The sequence below is a fragment of the Rhinoderma darwinii genome, chromosome 2 (assembly GCF_050947455.1).
Source record: "Rhinoderma darwinii isolate aRhiDar2 chromosome 2, aRhiDar2.hap1, whole genome shotgun sequence".
Lineage (NCBI taxonomy): Eukaryota > Metazoa > Chordata > Amphibia > Anura > Rhinodermatidae > Rhinoderma > Rhinoderma darwinii.
The window spans coordinates 458,360,819-458,384,694 of record NC_134688.1 but is presented as its reverse complement, the minus strand read 5'-3'; the positions used below and the strand labels follow the sequence as shown (position 1 = coordinate 458,384,694).

Sequence of the window (23,876 nt, the reverse complement as noted above, 5' to 3'; positions counted from 1 at the left end):
CGCTATATACAGTGGGGGCTTTATGGCGATATCTACAGGGGGCTGTATGGCACTATCTACAAAGGGGTGGTGGGGCGCTATCTACAAATAGGGTGTGACACTGTCTATAGGCGGGGCTATATAGCACTGTCTATAGGGGGGCTGTATGGCACATTCTACAGGGTGCACTATTTATAAGGGGGGCTGCTTGTGGCACCCGAGGGGGGGGCACCCGGTCAAGAGTTTGCTATGGGGCCCAGTCTTTCCTAGTTACGCCCCTGCACTTGTGTGATTACATATATGACAGGGACAGCGTCATGATGTGGTCAGATCATGGGAATGATAACAGCAGCAGAAGAGTGTGCTGATCTTGTGGGAGGCAGTGATCTGTGCACTCATTGAATTATGTTACTGAGGGCAGGACTGTATGGAACAGGCAGTATCATGTAGTAAGTAGCCAACAAGGTTCAAGGTCTGATGACAGAAGCAGAAAAAAGTGTGCTAATCTTTTGGGAGGCAGCTACCTGGAAATTATTGTAATTACATTACCAAGGAACAGGCTGCATATGACAAGGGCAGCCTCATGATGTGCTCAGGATAAAACTACTTAAAGTCAATCATATTATGCAAATGATTGTAGTAGCAGAACAGGAATATGCCTACCTTGCAGGAGAAAGTGACCTGGACACTAATGTGATTATGTTACTGAGAAGAGGGCTATATATCACAGGTAGGTAGTGAACGAACATTTTATGGTCAATGAGAACATAGTTATGATGACAGTATTATGAGACTGTTGCTGGAGACAGTGAATTAGTCACTCATCACCTTACTTACTTAACAAAGAAAGGGCTGCATATGACATGGGTAGACTAGTTCCATGACAGGACAGGGTAAAACTTACTTTCAGCCAGTCACATCATTATACTAAAAATATCAGCAGGACAGGAACGTGCTGACTCTGTGGTTGGTAGTGACCTGTCCACTCATGGGAACATGAGAATGATGATAGCAGCAGAAGAGGAGTGTGCTGATCTTGCAGAAGACAGTGACTAGGCTGCATATTTGATTACAGAAATAGATCCTAAAATTAGAAAACGATTGACCTCATCATGAAGACTACACAGGACATCGTATTGGTTGGACATAGGGATTCCTTTGCAAGCTGCAGTATATTTTTATTAGGATGTCTTCTTTAAATGGATTACATGACAATCCTATTCGCCATGTTATGGGATAACGTTAGTGAGGAGAACGCTGTATGTAATAGGTTCAATGTCAGAGTAAGAGAAGATGATTCAGATCACGAGAATGATGACAGCAACAGAAGAGGAGTGTGCTGATCTTGCGGGAAAGAGTGACTGGGCTGAATATTTGATTACAGAAATAGAACCTAAAATTAGAAAGTGATTGACCTCATCATGAAGACTACACAGGTCATCATGTTGGTTGGACATAGGGATTCCTGTGCAAGCTGCAGTATATTTTTATTAGGATGTCTTCTTTAAATGGATCACATGACCATTCTATTCGCCTTGTCATGGGATATATTCTCTCGGGCTGTACAAGCTTCTGATTGACTTAATCACTCTGAATAAAACCAGTCACCAAAGTAAAATTAAAATCTTTTAGTACAAACTCAAAAATTAGATTGCTTAACCCGAACAGATCAGAACAAATCCTGTCTCCAGCACAAGTTATGCATGCGCACACCTGCTCTTGTCTTCCAACACCCCCTTAATTATGAAGCCGAGAATTCTCTAATTAGCACTAATTTAAAACAAACTGGAATATTAGCCAGAGTTCACTGGTTTCCTAGGAACCACAATGAAGGAACAATGACATTTTTTTAACCTGGATTTGTGCTGGTGCAGTGTAATGAATGTGTTTTTTCATGAGGAAATGCTGAAAAAATGACGGAATGTCTAAGATCTCGCACAATGTTATACTCCCAAGAACTAACGGCCTTGACAGACCAGAGAGACGGCATTAGTCATCCACTTGAAATCAATGAGCAGTTTAAATAGTACATCCTACATTTTTAAACATGGTTATATCAAGTCAATTCTATGTATTGTAGTCATAAATCATTGTCTTATAGATCATCTGGAAGAAGAAAACTTACTGCATACTGTCTTATCATTGAGCTCAATGTATAAACAGTATGCAGTAAGCTCCTAAGCTCCCCCTAGAGGTGGCTGCAGACAAGCACCTTTTTTTTTATCATTTAACACTATATTTGTCTCTGCCCAATTGGCAAAGTGCCAATATTTTTGGAAAAAATCCAACTTTTGCAGCATTTTCACCATTTATATGCCAAGACTGGCATAGAACAATTAATATGTTTTCCGCAATTTCTCTGCAGGGGTATTTGGCGTTCTGTAGCCGAAAAGAGATGACGGGAGCACTATAAAAATATATAATAAAATAATTTAGCACAGAGTGTTGAACCTATTTAGATTAAAGTTTGAGTTGGAAGCCAGCCATAGCGTTTTTTCTTTTTTTTTTTACCGCATGCTAGGGTAACTTTTTATTACATAATGTAGTCAATTGGCATTGAATTTTTCTCATAAACTGGCCTTCTGACTCCCAGTGGCCCGATGCTGCCCAATTTATTTGTTAGTTAGCATAAGAATAGCCTCTTCTTTGATCCTGTTCTGTCACATTTCGCAATATAATATAAGGGCCTTTTCACATCAGCGATCGGGTTCCATTCACCGGTTTCGGTTCCTCTGACGGAAAGGTTGAATGGAACTATCGCTTCCGTTTGCATTACCATTGATTGTAATGGTAATGCTTCCGTTTCAGTGTGTTTCGGTTCCGTAAAGTTTCAATTTATTTCAAGGAAACAATAGCGTAGTCGACAGTACTGTTGTTTCCGTGAAAAAACCCTGAAACTTTACGGAATGGGAACTAACAGAAACACACTTAAATGGAAGCATTACCATAGAAAACAACGGTAATGCCCACCGGTTTCCCTTCATCGGTTCCTCTGAAGAAAAGATTGAAAAGAACTGATGAACAGAACCCGAACACTGATGTGAACAATCACTTATATTTTATTGTGAAATGTGACAAAACAGGATGAAAGAAGAGGCGAATGACATGGTAAGTATTGCTTGGATTTATTTTCTACATTATCATTTAATGTCCCTTCAAGATACATCCCTTACCCCCAAGAGGTCCCTGACTATGTCCCTCTAGGTCAGCTTTATCTAACCTCCTTGCAATTTAAAGGGGATATCCAGTTTAGAAAACCTTTGTCCATATATCCTATTAGGGAATTTTGACCTGATGTAATACAGGATTGGAGAGCAGATACAAAGAGCGTCTCACACCTGGAGGACCTGTCCCGTTCTGCATTACAAGGAAAACCCATTGATTTGAATGGGCACTGTGTAATGCTTAATTTTCCCTGTGGTGGCGCTACAGGGAAATTAAACACTTACTGCTAAGTTTCCCCAGAAATTACACTTGATCCTTGAGGCCCAACAGGTGAACAATTCGTGATTATTGTCGAGTAACACTTCTAACAAGATGTCTCCTGAGATGTCTGTTTTAGTAAATTCTTGCACTCTCCATGAAATAACAATTTTAGAGAATCTTCTCATAGAACTTTGCATTGTGCCGTTCCTCTGTTATTCTTCATGGAAATGCATAAATAAATTAACACATAGGCATTACTAATCTTATTGGAGTCAGACTGTGTAGGGACACATCATATTGACAAGGGGAATGGTACAGCCAGCTGTCAATTTATTGATAAATTTACAGGAGGAATAACGGAGGAATGGCATAATGCATAGATCTAAGAAAAGATGCTGTAGAATTGTTATTTCATGGGGAATACAAGTATCTACTAAAACAGACATGTCAGGAGAGATTTACTGATATAGCCATCTTTATTTTGACTCTTAAAGGGTAACTAAAGGGTAAACAAACTTCTGACATGTCATAGTGACATGTCAGAAGTTTTGATTGGTGGGGGTCCGAGCACTGAGACCCCCACCAATCGCTAAAAAGAAGCGGCAGAAGTGCTTGTGTGAGCGCTCAGCCGCTTAGTTTATGTTCAGCTTTTTCCGGAAAGCCAATGTATCGGAGTACGGGCTCATAGACTTTCTATTGAGTCCGTACACCGCTACATTGATTTCAGGAAAAAGCAGAACAGAAATGAAGCGGCTGAGCGATCACATGAGCACTTGTGCCGCTTTGTTTTAGAGATTGGTGGGGGGTCTCAGTGCTCGGACCCCCACCGATCAAAACTTCTGACATTTTACTTTGACATGTCAGTAGTTTGTTGAACGTTTAGTTACCCTTTAACACATTAAATAAACACTGGCACAAAATACTTTATCTTGACTTTTTCAATGACTTTTCAATGGCTTTGTTGTGCGATATCACACTGCAGCAAGTTATCAGAGTCAAAATAAGCTTGGCTACATCTGTATAGCCTACAATCATTCAAGGCAACATAACATCATAAAATACAAATGACTTTATTAATAATCCAATAGCAAAAAAATTTACATCAAAACATTATTAAAGAAGATCTCATAATAAATGACATTAAAAAAAAACTAGATAGAATGAAAAATAAATCATATACACACAGCTAAAAACAATAGCATAAAAATGTCTCCTGCAAAATGTCATTGATGATACAAAAATTGCATAAATAATACAAAAATCACAGTGCATCTATAAAAATGTGTAGTACTAATGCCCAATGGGTGTCAAAAAGGCTGAATAAAGTGAAAAATTTCCCTATGTTCGTGTGAATATGCCCTAAATGTCAGGAGAGCTGACCGGTGATCTTTAGGTGCCCTAAATTTCACATACTGCACTGTGTAGGGTACATATATTACTATGCCACACATAAAAAAACACAAAAATATAAAAAATAAAAAACAAATATATATATCTGCTGCCCTTATTTGTAAATGAATGAATATTAGCACTAACAATTCCAACATCCCTTTGTGATGATCTCCCCCACACTAAAGAAAAACATACTCTTTACCTTAAAAAAGGTCATGGTTGACCCGTCTCTGACAGCCCCGTATTCTATCTTCGTTTGTTTGGCCAAGTCATCTGAAGAATCAATAGGAGACTCCATTCTCTCCACCGTGAGGAAAGCAGCCAAGTTTGCAGTATAGGAAGAGATGATGATGAGGGTGAAAAACCACCAAATACCGCCAACTATTCTGGTAGAAAGGGCTTTGGGCATTAGCTCTGATCCTGTTGCAAGACATAGCAGGTGTTATAAAATAAGACTTTAAAGAACATATATTAGAGCAATTTATAGAAATGGGACCTGCCTGAAATGTATGTACCCCCTTCTATTTAACTAATAGAGGTTTTTAAATTTGGAGCAAATTTTGGGATTTCTAGATTTATTCCGAGCAGTGACTTTACGTTATAATGCGTCTTAATGTTATAGTTGAAAAAGCAATTATCTAGACTGTCTTTGTGGGTCATGACAACCAATCACAGTGCAGCTTTGAGTTTTTAAAATCAGTCTAATAGATGAAAGCTGAGCTCTGATTGGCTGCTTAGGGCAACAGTAGCGGTTTTTCTGGTGGACGTCTATTATGGCCTTTTTTGTGGTTTTGATGATATCTATGTCCCATTTTTTCTGTTTTTATTTGACGTTGTCTAGAATTGCCTGTGTTTGGTCATACATGTAATTTTATATATCTAACATATAACAGGAGTATTATTTCATATAGAAATGGCATTTAACCTGTTTTTTTTTTTCCTTAGAAACTTTATATTCATGTATTTTTATTGTGATTTAGAATAGTATTCAACTGTTTAAAGGGGATATGGCTACAAGGATATGGGGTTCCTGATTGCAATGATCTACAGGATTTACTGCATCGGATTCTTGACAATGGTGGCCACACAAGAAATAATTCATCCTATCTATCTATCTATCTATCTATCTATCTATCTATCTATCTATCTATCTATCTATCTATCTATCTATCTATCTATCTATCTATCAAACATCCATTTACCTATCCCTCTACGTTCTACTTCTCATTTTATCCTCTAAATATCTACTGTTAAGGTGCCCATACACATTGGATAGCCGTGGGCCGTTCGTCCAACATCTATTCCTCCCCACTCTACCATTACCACGCATGCGTTCATGTTTGTTTCAATGGAGAGAGGGAAATAAGGAGCTGCCAGACTCCTCTGGGAGCAGTTTATCTCCCACGGAACAAAGAATCAGCTACATGCCTGATCCTTGTTTCATCCGACTTCTGCTGTAGACCTCCCTATATATTAGATGGTCGGCCAGCCCTGCCGAAATCTGCGAGTTCGGCCAAATTGAAGCTATTTTGTATAGGCACCTAACATTTGTTTATACCAGAATTTATGGTTCTAAAATTGTTTTTCTCTTTGTCAAAGACTATCCATCCCAGCATGGTGACTAAATTACTGGTTTGCTAACTGTGGTCTACAAAATACAGTCCTCTCAAATTCAGTAATCTATAACAGCGATGTTCTCAAAAAAAAATCAATGAGCCATTAGTCAGGGACTTCAAGTATCAGCTATTAGAAGCCCTCGAAAAGATCTCCGTGACCCTTGCCCTTGCCCTTTTAGATATGCACCTCTGCCAGAAACAAAAGAGATTTAAAGACTTAACCAGTCAGGAGAATATAGGATTTAAATTTTACCGAAACCTTATAAATTTGTTGGCCCTGTAATTCATCATAAGAACGTTCCCGGTTTAGAAGGAGATATAGTGAAGTGACGGGAGTTTGAGGATGTCTGGCAGATTCATGATGAAGTGCTGTGTTATAATTATTTGCTATTGTTTTTCGGATATGAAGAATCTTCTTGCCAGTCAGTATCCCAGCTACGTCCTGAACATGTTTACACTTGAAACAAGCGACACTTTTCAATTACGTGCCAAGTTCCCTGATGTGATACAAGCTCAGAGCGTCTTACTGTCTCATTAACCGTCAACAGGTTGGAATTGTACGTCCCTATTTATTTCACACCGATAAGTGCTCAAGAAGTATTTCTCGAAGTGCATCTTATGGTGCCCAATGGGTTCTTAATCTTTGTCATTGCTAATTGGCACTTTTGTCAAGAGTGTTTCAGGCCAGAGAGTTTTGTGAAATCAGATGAAGAATAAGTATAACATATTCCCATGCTATTATCAGACAAAGCGACGCCTAATTTGCAGTGTCAATTAAGTAGTGCTTTGTTTTCGTGGGCACTGCCCAACAAATGTGCCCTTTTATTAGTGGCACACCTCTCATAGAGACAGGCAACTGCTATATGGCCTTTGGTGGGAGGGGTCCAGCACTGAACTGCTTCCTCTGCTTTCCGACACAGTTATAGCATTTTCCTATTGCCATTTGTATAAATTTTTTTGCAGTCACTCCACTTAGTTTAATATGAGTTTTACCATGGACCCTATTCTTTCTGTGTACCCCTCTGCCTACCATACCTTTGCCCAATTGCCAGCGACAAAACTAGGGTCTCACTTAACCAAGAAGCTGGAACAGTAAAACATGAGGTCAAGAAATTGTAAAATCCATGAGTATGATGATGATTCCACATGTACTGTATATGCTGTGAAGGCGCGGTTCTCTGTGAAGGTGTCTATATTCTGCAAATCTATTTTATTTTTACCTTATCCCTTGGGTCTATCAACATACTGAATCCCTATTCCCCCCATCTTTCCCACTCTATGTCCTTTCTGACTTTTCTCAAGGCCCACTACTTTTAAAAAAAGGAGTACCACAGTGATTGATCACTACTCCTTCCCTCCAAGGCTCCTTTAAAGGGAATATTCATTTAGACAATCAATATTTGGCAAAATGGTCCCATGAAAATAAGTTGATTACGAAGTATCCTGCTGGTGGGGTCCTAGTGATCAGCTATAATGTTCGGGTGAACCTGAGAGCAAGTGTTCAATTTCTCTGCAGCTCCACCACAGGGCAAAATAAGCATTACATAAGGCCTATTAAAATCAATGGGCTGTCTGTGAAAAGCACAAAGAAGCTGAGTCCTCCAGAAAGAGAGAGAGACGCTCTTTGAAAACCATACTTTGCTTTGGCTAATTGATGGAGGTCCAAAATATTAATTAACAATGCCCAAATAGTACTTGAAAATGGGTTTTCTATACCAGACAACCCCTTTAAAATCGAGAAAAGGAACCCAAGTCTTCCAGGCCACACAGTAGGTAATTTTTTAAGAAATAAAATGGAAAGAAATATTTCTACCCTAGTTATTTTCTTAAATGCAAAATACAATAACTAAGCATTTATTTAAACTCACTCTGTACATAGTAAAAAGACCAAACACTGTGTAGGCAATTTACAAATGTCATGCCATAAATGTCAAGAATTTTAGGATTTAAGTTGTCAAATTGCATTCAACTGATATTGAATGTAAAAAAAATAAAATCTTATACATTATATGCTTTAGAATTATTCGATTATTTTATTATGTTAAAATATATTTTTAGACCTTGTTATGTTTTATTTGCTAAAGTATTTTTTTTATTTCTCTCATAATTATTATTATTATTATTATTTTTTTTTTTAAATGCTTTGAATCTAAACCTGTTTTACATTTTACCAACTCTAATAGTTTATAATTGATACTGATTCATTGGATGAATGCTTGCTGAGCCTAGTCTATATGTTCTGTTCCGTTCCGCATCTGGCTCTTCAGGCATTACGAATAAAGGATTTCAGCATGCTTCCTTTGACCCCACCTGAAGAGCCAGAAGTCTCTTGTACCTGGCCTAGACTCCCAGATCATTGTAAGTCAACATATACAGGACAACATCAGCATGCAAGTGTTTCTATCAGGAATCTGGGTCAGAGACAATACTTGCTGAAGTCTCTTTAATATGGCAGACATGACAGCCAATCCTGATCCAGACTTTGCTCACGCTCTGTAGAAAAGAGAAAGTCTGATCATCACACTTAAGAATTGCAACAAAACGGCTTCCAGTCAAGCACAACATCCATTTTGTACAATGCAAGAAGAGCATGACACTAAGTGCAGAGGGTACACACTGATCCATCTTTTATTTTCGTTCACACTCTGTAGGCCAAGCGCCTTCATCCATGGAACAAACGGCCATTTTGAAAAACCCGTGCGTCCTTCCATTGATGAAGGAGCTTTGGTGACCCGCTTGCCATCACAAGAACTATGCAGTTTATGCAAGAAGACATGGCTGAGGTTTTTTGTATTTCTTGAAAGACAAGCAGAGTCTGGTTGGGGCTGACTGTCATGTACCCAAGGTAATGGTAACTAGCGGACACTGCATCCCACAGGGTGCTGTGGATGCTGGTAAACTCCAGAGATGTGACTTATTGGGATATTGTACACAATGGAAACAAGGTTCTAACACACAAAGGTGACACATTCTAAAACAAAAGCCAATTACTGTAAAACCTTATGCCACTTATGCTGGCTTAATGAGAAAACAAAATCAAGAAATGTAGACAGGAATATATTTTGTGCAATTTTTATTCCTCGAAATATCAATAATCTTGAATGCCTTGTCCAAGGTTTGAATTCCTCCTAGTGGAGGAGTAGAATACAATATTTTTTTATTAAATATAGTATTTTAAGACTCTTTATGTGGACTGAATGAAGACCCAATTAGTCTTGAATGAGGGGAATGAGTAATTGCCAAGCAAGGCCCAAATTGTCAACTGGTAAGTTCCAATTCCCGACCCATGCAGGTGGCAAGGCTGAGAGGTGGAACCCGAAACAGGCAGTGGAATGGGTTACTTTCCGCTCCACTTACAACTCTTGACACTCATCGGCTGAAGGCATTACATTAAATGATGTCATTGCACTGATACAATGACATCACTAGCCCTAGTCTGGACTTCTATTAGATCTGCACACCTGGCATGTACTGCAAATGAAATACAGAACTTTATAGAGGCTCCAGTCCTCTATAGTAAAACAGAGTTTTTGGAAAGTAAGACCCAAGTAGATCTTTTGATCCATGACAAGATCTCCTGAACGTTGGGTTACCTAACCCATAGTTGTGTCAAGAATGTAGGACCTCTATTTAATGTATTTCATATCTGTCCAGGAAATTGTAACATAATTGGGAAATTAATGAGAAAAACATTGATTAAACAGGGACCTTACAATTTACCTTGTGAGGCAATCTCAAACTTGGTATGTCCACCTGACAACGTCCAAATTGTTTTCCTTAACTTATAATATTACGTGAAGGATATACTTAGATCTGCATGTAAGATACACTTGTATCTCACCAATAGATCGGTTGTATCTCACAGCACTTAAATAAAATCACCTTGAAAAGCAGTCATTCCAAGGTGAACCTTTGTGTAAACATGGTATTCATCGCTTCATGATTATTATTCTCCTTGTGTCTGTGTGATTATTTTAAAGTAAATAAGTAATCTGCCATATTTATTCAATGCATTATTTTAATTTTATATTTGTAACATTTCAGTGATGAAAAAAAAGAACGTCCTTCAAAGAACTATGCCTATGCTTCCGAGGACCGTCCATGTCCTTCACCAGGAAAGCATTTATTTCTAAATGAATTCATAATTATTTATGTTAAAATAAGTTAGAATTTTTAAAGGCTCTGTTCACACTGTTGCTGTGTTACACCCTGTCACGATTTAGCGTTTTTTAGTCTACAATGCTATTCTTAATGTCAAGAACACCAGAACCTTGACAGAACCCTGACGAACCCATTATAAGCCATCATACCTGAACGAACTAAAACATTGATGACCCATCCTTAGTATGGGCCATCATTATTAGATTGGTTTAGTTCTTACCATCGGGACACCTACTGAGCATCTATTGATTTGGACTGAGCTGCAGTACCAGGGACCGCGGCATGTGTAGACAAGCTGCTGTGCCGAGATAAACACTCTTGGGGTCGGACCCAATCCAATCTAATATTGAAAGCTCATCCTATGTATTGTCCCTCAATGTTTTAGTCCCAGAAAACCCCAAACAGAAGCCATGACAATAGTGTCAAAAGAGCCTTAATCCTTTTTGATAAAAAATAGTCCATTAGTGCATTTGTTTATTTCTATCAGCTATTGGACAAATGTGATTAACAAAAAGCTGGATGGCGTCTTGTTAAATTCTACTCCTGTGATAAGACAAATTATAAAGTATGTTATGCACTGTGGATTATTGCTGTTATATATTCTGGCCTTTAATCTACATGAGATATTACAGATGAGACTTTTTAACATAGGATTTGTACAATGTTTTGTCCTTGGAAGATGGTTGATTCTTTATTATTATAATTTTTATGTTAAAAAATAGCTTGATGGTTTCATCTTTGTTTCAGATAATGTGCATACAGTACCTTAAATATCCATAATACCATCCTATCCTTAATGCCATTTTATACATATTCTTTAGCAGGTTTAATATAGCACTTACCTGTTTGGATAACTCTGGGTGGAGTTAAGTTGGTTTGGGATGTGGCCTATCTATTTATCTATCCTTTTCTTTCTTAATACATTTTTCATGCAAGAGAGAACAGTGAGAATACTCTGTCTTTATGTTCTTCCCTTAGATCAAGACATTACTTGGAGAGATAATAACTAATAACACATGGTTGACTTCCACAGGTTGTCCTTCTTTTCCGTCTCAAGTTCCGTTTCATAAGAGTCGGACTGGACTACCTTGAACCCATCAGAGTAGATTAGACTGAGGGCTCACTAACTCTACTGGACCTCATAGGCCCTGTTGTGGCTGGTGCCCATTGACATGTCAGGGTCTGGCCCCCTTGAGGATTCTTCTGTCCTCTGGTGGTCCAGTTAAACACTGCTTCTACTCTTCAAAAGAACTGTCATAAAAAGTTTAAGAAAGTTTAGAGTGTAGGGTGATTCAAAGGAGATATATAATGGAGGGGTAAAATGGGACTCTGTCAGTACCTTTTTTTTGGGTTATCTACTGTGTGTAAATATTTAATCACCAAAATGTCTATGAAGAGCAGGAAAAATCTAATTTTTTTTATTTATCTTCCTAAACACGACATAAATGAACAGACCATTTGAGGTTAATATCTTGTATAGCAACTATGTCTGAGAAAGTTTATGATTGAGTATCACAGTTGATGATATACACCATACAGTCATAAACTGAGAAATACTTATGATTGGTAAACCATCTCCCATTCTCAGAATTCAATCAAGCTGGTGGAACTACAGGCCTGGTGATTTCCCTGACAGTAAAACATGGGAAAGATCTCATGACTCCAAGTTAGTTATAAAATATTCTCATGTGATATCGATGAGGTTTCTGATTTTTGGAAAAGCTTCAAAGTTTTTCATACATGGTTCATTAATGTGACAACTGTAAAATCAGGCCAAAAGTCAGCTTTATATTGAGTATAACAGTTATATAGAACTAACATGGTCACTAGGAATAGGGTGCAAAGAAGAAAACTTACTAAGTGTAATTCTTGAATTCACAGAGTATCTAATAATAGTCTTACACCCAGACAAATGTTACAAAATCATATTTGGAAGATGTTCCCCAGTTACAAGACATATGTGAAATTATATCGTCTATAGTGCGGAGCCTGACATTTGCTTTTATGGTAAGGAAGCATAGCCATCTCATTCCACTTATCAGTATTTCCTAAACCTTTAAGCATGGCATTCCAGTAAGCTGGCATAAGGGTTTACAGTTTATTATGAAGGTACGGCAGTGGAGTTTACCAGCACAGAGGGCCCCAAGCAGACTGTGGGAGGTGTCTGACAATCAAGTTGTGACCTTAGTACCTTGTTGCATGAGAGCTCCAACTCCAAACCAGAAACTATTTAGCAAAGTAAAATTGTTTTCCACGACATCTGAGTCAGGGTTGCACGGGTGTGGGTTATACCACTCGTATGGGGTGAACCTGTGGTTTTTAACAGAGACAGTCTGTAAACATCAGATAAACATAAAGCATCAGCAAACCTGCTTAAACAGTGTGAAGAAAAGAGAAGGAGTTAAGTGTTAGTGGACACTATAAAGCAATTAACAAGTTGACAAAAGATGACTATGCAAAAGTTTTTTCTTGGTAAATAGTTTAGATAATTAAAGTTTTTGCTTCAAACCAGTTCCTCTGCTTGTCCAATGAACAAGCAGAGTATGATGTGTGCAATAACAAAACATTAACATTGAACAAGCCACACAAGGATGTGAGTCTCGCTACATAGTAGTCCATAAGGCTAAAAAGTGACGACAATTTTTGGGCACAAAGAACAATTGTCCCTTTCTTCCAGGAGCATGAAAAAGGGAAGATCTCTAAAGGCCACCATGCACATTTTTAGCTAAAATGAGCACAAACTATTGGTTTTTCGAAATTTCATCATGAATGACTTCATTACCAACAAGTTCGAAGATGTGGCAATGAGTCATTAAAAGGGATGAATAAGGAGTACAAAAAAAAAAATCCTATTTCGAACCGGTAGTTGGCCTATTTTCAGTCTGAAACTGACATACTTATATGATTGATGGCTAAAGAAATCCACCTTGAAAGATAATTTTTTAACATACCGTATCAGTCAGGTAATGACAGATGTGGTCAATAATATTTTTATCGTCTGACAATTTTGTATATTGACCTTTAGCGTGGGAGGAGGACCTACCCAGTATCCTAGTTCAATAATTAGAACAATAAAATGTATTTTTATAAAATATCCTCGGTGGTAGTTGGGCAGCATCCTGGTGTATATTGGCGGTCAAAATCTACATTTGTAAATCCCGCTGTATTTATGACAAAAGTATTGTCTATGATGAATGAAGCATATTATATGGAAAACTATGATGTTTTGAAAAAAAAAATTAAAAAAAAGGATAAATAAAAAGTTGAATTAGTTGTTATCCTTTTAAAAAATTACAACAGAAATAAATGTGTAAGTCTGCATTGTACATGCCTAGATACCACACTAAATCATACATTCCGCTTTACTGCAGTATCATAATTTACAGCAGGTTGACAAGGAGAGTCATTGTGCAAGGCCTGATAATTAATAATATACTGGATATGGAAAATAAAAGTTATATTATGCATAAGAATGTATGAGACAGCACATGTAGTTCATATGACACCTGCGGAGAGGAAAGGAGACCCAGGCTCCTACTGGCCCCATCCCCCTTCCTCATAAACAAATGAACCTGTGTAGGGCTCCCTCTATACACCGGCAAACGATGTTAGCAAACAAGGGAGCTAGAGGATTGATGGTCTTGCTGCCTTTCTCTTCTAGAGGGAGGAAAAGCATGTATAAGACAGCCTTATGTGGTGCATAGGAGTCCTGTGAAAAGGAGTCCCCAGCTCCTACTGGTTCCACCTCTCTTCCTCATGGATGCTTGGACCTGTTTGGGGCTCCCTTTCTCCACAGGCAAAAAATCTTAGCAAACAAGGGAGCAAGTAACCTGCCAGAGGGTCATGCTCTCCTTTTGTTTTAGAGGGAGGAAAATCATATTTTGGACAAGCGCTGTAGCTGAAATGAGGCCTGTGGAGAGGAAATAAGACCCAGGCTCCTACTGGCCCCATCTTACTTCCTAAAGAACAAATAAAGCTGAAGGGGGTTCCTGCTCTACATAGGTAAGCAATGTTAGCACACAAGGGAGCTAGTAACTGGCCAGAGGGTCATGCTGCCTTTCCCTTCTAGAGGGAGCAAAAGCATGTATGAGGCAGCCTTTTGTGAAGCATGTGAGGCCTGTAAAAAGGAGTCCCAGCTCTTACTGGCCCCATCTCCCGTCATTGTGGATGATTGAACCTGTTTGGGGCTCTCTTTTTATAGTGGCAAACAATCTTAGCAATCAAGGGAGCAAGTAACCTGCCATAGGGTCATGCTGCCTTTCTCTTCTTGAGGAAGGAAATCATGTATGAGACGTCTCCAAAAGCTGATATGAGACCTGTATAGAGGAAAGGAGACCCAGGCTCCTACTGGCCCCATCTCCCTTTCTCAAGGACATAAACCTGTGTGTGGGGGGGGGGGGGGGGTGCCCTCTATACAAAGTTAAGAATTATTAGCACACAAGGAAATAAGTAACTGGCCAGAGGGTCATGCTGCCTTTCTTTTCTAGAGAAAGGAAAAGTATGTATGAGGTAACTTCTTGTGACAGACATGAAGTCTGTGGAAAGGAGACCTCTTGCTGGCCCCATCTCCCTACCTCACGGATGATTGATTCGGAGCTACTTTTCTACATATGTAAGCAATGTTAGCAAACGAGGGAGCAAGTAATTAGCCAGAGAAAGGCCCTTCTCTTCTAGAGGGAGGAAAAAGATCAGGGTGGACTGAAGAAGTCTTTCTGACCTTTAATGGTGGTATTGTGGTCCCATTTTGAATTTTGCTATGAGGCTTTATTGTCTCTATGTATAGCTCTAATAGTATACAAGAAATAGTAATATGTTTTTAATACACAAGTGACATTCATATGTCATTAAATAGAGTCATGTTGCTTAAACAAACACCTTCATTACAAACAATAGTGTCAAGCTATTGACTAAAAAGTGATCTATGGCATTACGCTGTGTGATAAATCCAGACACTAATATATTCCTGTCTCAAGTACGCCTGCAACTTGTTTTCATGTGGGAGTAACGATTCTCTGCCGAAAGGTTTTCCAGGACATCTCTAAAGGATACGGCTGATGCATAATCAAAACCTGCAATCTGATGACTTAAAATCCTTTAGTCATTCGGAAGTCACTGCTTACTGAGAAAGCAAACTGCAAGGGTAACACTACTTAGGAGGTAATCAGTATCTGATATTTGCTGTCACAGAAGGTGCTGCCAGATTACCTTCGACATGTATTATAAATCAGTATAGCTACACTGAAGTAGCCTAATATGCACTTACTGAAAAATGCAGGTAATTTTCTATCTGTGTAAAAAAGGGGAAAGAAATATATAATTTCTAAGATAAAGGAACTTTGTGCCTGTGCCAGGTCTGCATGCTATGCTGAACCAAAAGTGAACCTAGTCTTTATTAGGGCCAGATTATACAAAGGGCAAAACGTGCAATCGATCCAGGGGCCTCCACCACGTAAGGACTTCCACTAAGACATGGGAATTTGACAAAAGTCTCCAACAATATAAATGGTCGCAAAGGTGATTATGCAGCTTTTACTCAGATCCCCTCTTTGAGAAGATCCCTCTTTATCTAGACCGGATTGTCTATGAAAGATTTCCAATGCCCATCTATTCTATGTATACTGGCCTCTTCTTTGAGAGGGCCACCTCTAGAAGATAATTTTTTTATGTCATTTTGCTTGGTCGTCTCATAGAGGTCTCCTCTATATGTATTACTAATGGTCATAGCTTGGTTCTCCTTGCATGGATCTCATAACTCTAAAGTAAATTAATATAAATAGTCACACACATGTGCAGCCACCTCTTCTTCCATTGTCCGCCCCGTTACGAAGATAGGTGCAGGTCCCACCTTCTTAAAAGCTGAACCAATACTTTAGCCCTACAAGCCCCAACCTTTAAAGCTCGACAACCACATTGAAATATAATGGAAGTAATTACGCACTTTGGAAGTTAATTAATTAATTACATATGAATTCATTAAATTCAAGTGTCGGTGATAGTCCTGATGATGGTGCTAACTCTAGATTGTCAGTCCTGGCTGAGGTGATAGTGATATGGTTCTTAGCTTTGTGTTATTTGACAATCATATTGCTTTGGCTTTGTTCCAAATTACTGTATTGCTATGATATCCCTCATAGTGTTTAAGGCTGTTTAGAGGTTATAACACGTGAAGTGAGGGATTTTTGGATGCTATAGGTTTCGGCATTTTTACTTAAGGCAGTATCATTAGGATCATAAATATTCATAATACACGCGATTTCTTCAGATCCACTTGGAATATGGATTTGACTCATAGGATTTTCTCACCCATCCTCCTTGTCCCTCGTCCAATGAGAGGCGCGTCCCTCCCGTTCGTCGCCGATGTGTTGCTGCCCCGTTCCCGCCCCTGTAGCGCACTGCGCATGTCCAGGGTCCCTGTACGCGTCGGGGACCCGGGATGTGCGCTACGGCGCTGGGGCTTGGAAGTGGGGCATGCCTCACATCCGGTTGTTGGCGGGAGATATACGCTGCACCCTCCTCGGATCAGGCGATATCACATACACCTGTTCTTCACAGCATTTAAGGCTGCTCTGCACCAGACACTTTATACCCCTTGAGGAAGCACACCGCGAAACGCGCGTTGGGGTTCTCCATACGTCTGTCGGGCTCTGACTACACTTTGTGATGGGTAAGATACTGTTGTACTTGGGAAATATTTGGAAACCTTGTTATGTGACTGACTGCTGATGGCCTTTTATTGGTTACTGCTTGACACCATTGATAGATCTGCACCTGCATGATACTGTGTCTCTAACCGTATCCCTGCATATTTATGTCAGGTTATGTCCATTAGTATTCTATGGTTGCTTTCCCTATATTCGCCATGAGTATTTTTCTTGAACTTCCATCCCTAACCAACTGAGCCTGCCTTTCTGCATTGGAAATTTTAGAGAGTCACTCTTTTCAATTGTACCTTTTTAAAACTTTTTGTTCTATGTCTATAACTTATGTAATAAAGGTTTTTCCATGTTTTACTATACGGCTTCTATACTCCTCGTTCTTCTTTGTGTATAAAATGTTTATTTAGGAGTGCCTTCTAAATATTATTCTGGTAGTATGCTTTACAATTATAGCATCTAACCCCTTACCACTATTTGCAATAGGAGCCTTCTATGTGTATAGTATCATTTAACAGTACTAGTGTTGCCCGATCAGATGCTCACATATCACATTCAGGTATACTATATATTGTTAGAGTAATAAATCTAATACCTGTTAGATTTATTTTGTATTAATATGATCAAAATGACTGCATTATATTGTTTGAGATATGTATTAGATATATTTTTAATCTTCTCTTAAATGAATGTATTCCCTATCATTTAAGATAGGGTAAAGATGACATCATCTGGCATTCCAAACTGACGAGTACCAGGATTCATATATATTAGGAAAAAAGTCATTACCTTATATGGAAGTATTTTTGGGTGTATGCCTATATTTACTTGGCATCATCTGATTGGTTAATGTGTGTTAAGTGAAAGCATGAACCTATAAATAAAGGCTCCGTTCACAGCCATTTTAGATTTCTGGACATCAAACCATTGTATGTGCAATCTCTCCCGATCGGTCATTTTTGTAAATATGAATGAATCCTTGACAAATTCTGTTCTGGAGAAAAGGAACTCAAGAGTGATGGGGATTAATTTCACAATATCAATACAGCATTACCAGACAGAAATGTCTGTGCTCAATCGGGGGGACCTTCAAGATGGACCTTCAAACTAGACCTAGCCCTCGTCCGCCAAATTAAAATTTCTATATAAAGTAAAATAAAAAAAAGGGCTTGTTACCAGAGGACCATTTTAAGTCCTTAATGACCGCCGATAAGCCTTTTCACGGCGGTCATTAATGGGCTTTATTCTACAGCGCCGCCATTCTACGACGCTGCTGTAGAATAAAGTAAACAGAGCAGGGAGCCGTCAAATCTCCCTGCTCTCAGCTGCCAGAGGCAGCTGAGGGCTGGGGGCGCCCCTGCTCTGCCGGGTGAGATCGATATTAGTATCGATCTCACCCGTTTAACCCTTCAGATGCGGTGCACAATAGCGTGCACCGCATCTGAATGGTTTTGGAGAGAGGAAGGGAGCTCCCTCTCTCTCCCACCGACACCCGGCGATAAAATCGCCGAGTGTCTGTGTCTTCTATGGCAGCCGGGGGTCTAATAAAGGCCCCCAGGTCTGCCTGGAGCGAATGGCTGCTAGATCATGCCGCAGGCATGACCTAGCAGATGCCTCTCCGTTTTAAACGGACAGGCAGTAATACACTGCAATACAAAAGTATTGCAGTGTATTATAATAGCGATCGGAGGATAGTGAAGTCCCCTAGTGGGACTAGTAAAAAAGTAAAAAAAGTTTAATAAAGTTAATTTAAAAAAAAAGTGAAAAAAAAAAATGAAAAACCCACTTTTTCCCCTTACAAAATGCTTTACTATTAAAAAAAACTACAATAAAGCAAAAAAGTTACACATATTTGGTATCGCCGCTTCTGTAATGACCCCGACTATAAAGCTGTTACATTATTTAACCCGCACTGTGAACGCCGCAAAAAATAAAATAAAAAACAATGGAAAAATTGCCGTTTTCTTTTAATCCTGACTTTAAAAAAATGTGATAAAAAGTGATCAAAAAGTCGCATCTACTCTCAAATGGTACCAATAAAAACTGCAAGTCGTCCCGCAAAAAACAAGACCTTATACAGCTATGTCGACGCAAAAATAAAAAAGTTACAGCTCTTCGAATGTGACAATGCAAAAATTTGAAAAATGGTTTGGACATTAGGGCCCAGAATGCAAGCAGGGGAAGGGGTTAAGGTAAGGGGCTTTTTTGTTTACTTTTAACGTGTACATTGGGAAAGCTCCTGATGTGTACCCTAAAAGTGTCCCTTGGGCTTTATTGTCTGACGGAAGCCAAAAAATTGTCCTTTTGGCCTCCATCTGGCCAGGAAACGTCAGTAAACTGCAAAAAAAACAAACAAAAAAACTACAGTGTTTACTACGCTATTCAATCTTGTGGAGTCCAGTAGCAAAACATATATGTTAAACATATGCATTTTTTAACATGGTAGCCTATGTGTGACAGACGCCACTGTATGGCATCCGTCACAGGCACCCATTAAACGGATACGTCATGAGCTTTTCAATAGTTTTTTTTATGACATATCTGTTAAACGGACGCCATTGTAGGTTATAATGGAATACATTTAACGGATTCGTCACGAAAATGGTCATGAGAGAGACAGATATTATTATAGCCTATTGTTGATGAATGCCATTGTTTATTGTATACGTTTGGCTAATTTTGCACTGTATACATCAAATGAAGGCAGAAAAACATGATATGAACAGCCCCTAAGATGTTGACTTTCTTTGCTGTTCATAAATGGTTTGTATATGCATATATGGTATTTTGGAGAAACCTGATGGGGTTAAAAGGAAATACATATTCTTTAGCAGCTTGTATTACTCTCAAATACATCCTGTAAAAATGTTTAAAAAAAAATTAATAAAAATCATTAAAAGAAGGACCTGGATTTAACCATAAGCATTTGCATGATAATGAAATTCTAACACTACCTGTGGAGTACTTCACTAGTCATTACCACAATTAACAGTAGCAGATGTATATTGCAAATAAGAGATAAGAAGACTTTATCTTAAGTGGTATAAAATTAAAAAAAAATCTCTTGGGAAGCTGAAAAACGTGTCCTCCGGCTATGGTTAAAGAAATTGTAAAAGGATAAATCGGAGGTAACATATTCATTCATTACTTTAATCAATTTTAAAAATAATTTCTTGGTACAGATAGCTAAAAATGAACCCTTTGAGTCAAGGCAATAATTGGCGAGCCAGCCAGGACTGTTTCCTGCTACTTTCCGGAGCATATCTATGGCATTTTTAATTGCAAAACTATTTTAATTGCTAATGTCATACCAAATACATTTTAATTACTGTTTCAACATTATGATTAATCGGTGAATTTATTAACTCTTATAACTCAGGGGGCTTAGTTTAGCTGGAGTAATGAAACCAGATTGTCATAAACCCACTAATTAACAAGTAAATATTCAAAGATGACTTTGAACATACTTAGCCAAATGGAAACAGATTTTTTTTAGCGTTATTTCAATACAAAACAATGCATCAGGTTTGTTCCCTAAGCTGGTCTCATGTGCATATGAAATTACTGTCGTTACTCTGCATAAGATAGGGCCATTTATCAGAGTGATTGCTTAAAAGCTAGTACATGCGTGGTAAAAGAAAAATTAGTCAATCGTGAAAAACTAGACAAATTGCTTTCTTAGGAAAAAAAAAATAACTTTTCAACGCATGGAATTTGTCATCTATCTTATTGGAGCTGCATTGGTTTTGCATTGTAAAAAATGCAATAGGATTACAAGTATACTAGTTAAAAGCACACTGTGATCTCATGGTGAGCTGTACCAAATGACAAAGTCAGCTCTGTTGCATCAGGAATGTATTGACAGCGGCAGTATTATGAAGTGGGAATTATGACAGTAGGAGAGGAGTGTGCTGATTATGTGTCAGGCAGTGACCTGTCAACTCATGGGATTATGTTAGTGAGGACAATGCATAATGATATCAGGCATGTGTCAACGTTTTTTATTTAGAGTGCATTGATATAGGAGTACTGAATTTAGGATTATATATAGGTTGTTGAACGGATGTGATACATACAGTAGATGTATATATCACACCCATATAACTGCTTATATGGACTTATACATTAAAGTGGTTGTCAATAATAGGGTGGGTTTCATAGACACAGGGGTGTACATAAAATAGGGGAGCCTAATAATTAAGATACAATTGGGCCCCCATTATGGTGCCGGATTTTGCAGCCAGGACAGAAGTGCCCTGTGATTGTCTTCTTCTTCATGCCCTATTCTATAATCCTTGGACCAATTCCACACCTCCTTGCTTTGGAGAGGGGAGTCCTGCATAGATTCTTGCCAGCTTGTAACAAAAGGAATAGGATCATTAAGGTCTGTGACCCCACTTTCCAAAGGCCCCATAGTAGCTTCAAGGGCTGCCTCTGTGACACGTACACACTTGAATAGAGGGGTCTCCCTCAGGGCCTCTCACTATTAGCCAGAGGTTAGAACTGCTGTAAAAAGCAGCTCCAGCTCTAGTGGGTTATTCTGGACCACTTATTACATTTCTCCTGCAGTGGCCACAAATATTTCCAGCAATAATACTTGATCACCAGGGGTTACAGCAGCCAGATCCACGGCGATCAGCCAGAGCCCTGAAAAGGATTTGTCCAGGTAGGACAAGCCCTTTAGAGAGGACCTGTCTCTAGCTCATATAAATTGAACTGGTTTATTGACCTGAATAGCGCTGTCTTCAGGCCTCCAGCGCTGGTTTTTTTTTCCTGGACCCCCCGTTCCAGATATATGGCCCTGTTGTGTTTGCTCCCTTTATGATAATTTGCTGTAGTTAGCCAATGGGGTGGAGCTAGCTTCCCTGCCTCTGATGCTGACCAATCAGCGCGAGGCAGATTGAGGGTAGTTCAAGTCCCGTTGGCTAACTACAGCAAATTAGCATAGGGGGAGCCAACACAACAGTGGGGCATATCTCTCGAAGAAGGGGGTCCAGGAAAAAAAGAAAAACAGCACTGGAGTCAGGGAGACAGCGCTACTCAGGTCAGCAAACCAGTTCAACTTATATGACCTAGTGACAGGTCCTCTTTAAGGATCAATTCTAATGCAATCCATATTGGGAATATAGGGCATTACCAGTTATCTAAAGATTTACACTACTGTTCAAAAGTTTAGGGTCACTTAGAAATGTCCTTATTTTTGAAAGAAAAGCACAGTTTTTTTCAATGAAGATAACATTAAATGAATCAGAAAGACACTCTATACATTGTTAATGTGCTAAATGACTATTCTAGCTGCAAACGTCTGGTTTTTAATGCAATATCTACATAGATGTATAGAGGCCCATTTCCAGCAACCATCACTCCAGTGTTCTAATGGTACATTGTGTTTGCTAACTGTGTTAGAAGGCTAATGGATGATTAGAAAACACTTGAAAACCCTTGTGCAATTATGTTAGCACCGCTGTAAACAGTTTTGCTGTTTAGAGGAGCTATAAAACTGACCTTCCTTTGAGCTAGTTGAGAATCTGGAGCATTACATTTGTGGGTTCGATTAAACTCTCAAAATGGCAAGAAAAAGAGAGCTTTCATGTGAAACTCGACAGTCTATTCTTGTTCTTACAAATGAAGGCTATTCCATGCGAGAAATTGCCAAGAAACTGAAGATTTCCTACAACGGTGTGTACTACTCCCTTCAGAGGACAGCACAAACAGGCTCTAATCAGAGTAGAAAGAGAAGAGGGAGGCCCCACTGCACAACTGAGCAACAAGACAAGTACATTAGAGTCTCTAGTTTGAGAAATAGACGCCTCACAGCTCCTCAACTGGCAGCTTCATTAAATAGTAGCCGCAAAACGCCAGTGTCAACGTCTACAGTTAAGAGGCGACTCCGGGATGCTGGTCTTCAGGGCAGAGTGGCAAAGAAAAAGCCATATCTGAGACTGGCTAATAAAAGGAAAAGATTAATATGGGCAAAAGCACACAGACATTGGACAGAGGAAGATTGGAAAGAAGTGTTATGGACAGACGAATCGAAGTTTGAGGTGTTTGGATCACACAGAAGAACATTTGTGAGACGCAGAACAACTGAAAAGATGCTGGAAGAGTGCCTGACGCCATCTGTCAAGCATGGTGGAGGTGATGTGATGGTCTGGGGTTGCTTTGGTGCTGGTAAAGTGGGAGATTTGTACAAGGTAAAAGGGATTTTGAATAAGGAAGGCTATCACTGCATTTTGCAACGCCATGCCATACCCTGTGGACAGCGCTTGATTGGAGCCAATTTCATCCTACAACAGGACAATGACCCAAAGCACACCTCCAAATTATGCAAGAACTATTTAGGGAAGAAGCCGGCAGCTGGTATTCTATCTGTAATGGAGTGGCCAGCGCAGTCACCAGATCTCTACCCCATAGAGCTGTTGTGGGAGCAGCTTGACCGTATGGTACGCAAGAAGTGCCCATCAAGCCAATCCAACTTGTGGGAGGGGCTTCTGGAAGCATGGGGTGAAATTTCTCCCGATTACCTCAGCAAATTAACAGCTAGAATGCCAAAGGTCTGCAATGCTATAATTGCTGTAAATGGAGCATTCTTTGACGAAAGCAAAGTCTGAAGGAGAAAATTATTATTTCAAATAAAAATCATTATTTC

General features: G+C 39.1%; 1 protein-coding gene across 5 annotated transcripts in view; it reads right to left on the bottom strand.

The window, feature by feature from the left end:
* GRIK1 (glutamate ionotropic receptor kainate type subunit 1) overlaps positions 1–23,876 on the bottom strand; it is a 334,933-nt gene that overhangs the window by 36,576 nt on the left and 274,481 nt on the right. For 4 of the 5 annotated variants that reach the window (XM_075854552.1, XM_075854554.1, XM_075854551.1 and 1 more), the window contains 2 exons: positions 12,766–12,884; positions 5,000–5,217 (listed from right to left, as the gene is read on the bottom strand). In XM_075854552.1, coding sequence (XP_075710667.1) covers positions 5,000–5,217; positions 12,766–12,884 — 337 coding nt within the window. Of the gene's footprint in view, positions 1–4,999; positions 5,218–5,242; positions 8,907–12,765; positions 12,885–23,876 lie in introns of those variants that run through there. The other variant, XM_075854555.1, reaches the window with a different exon arrangement.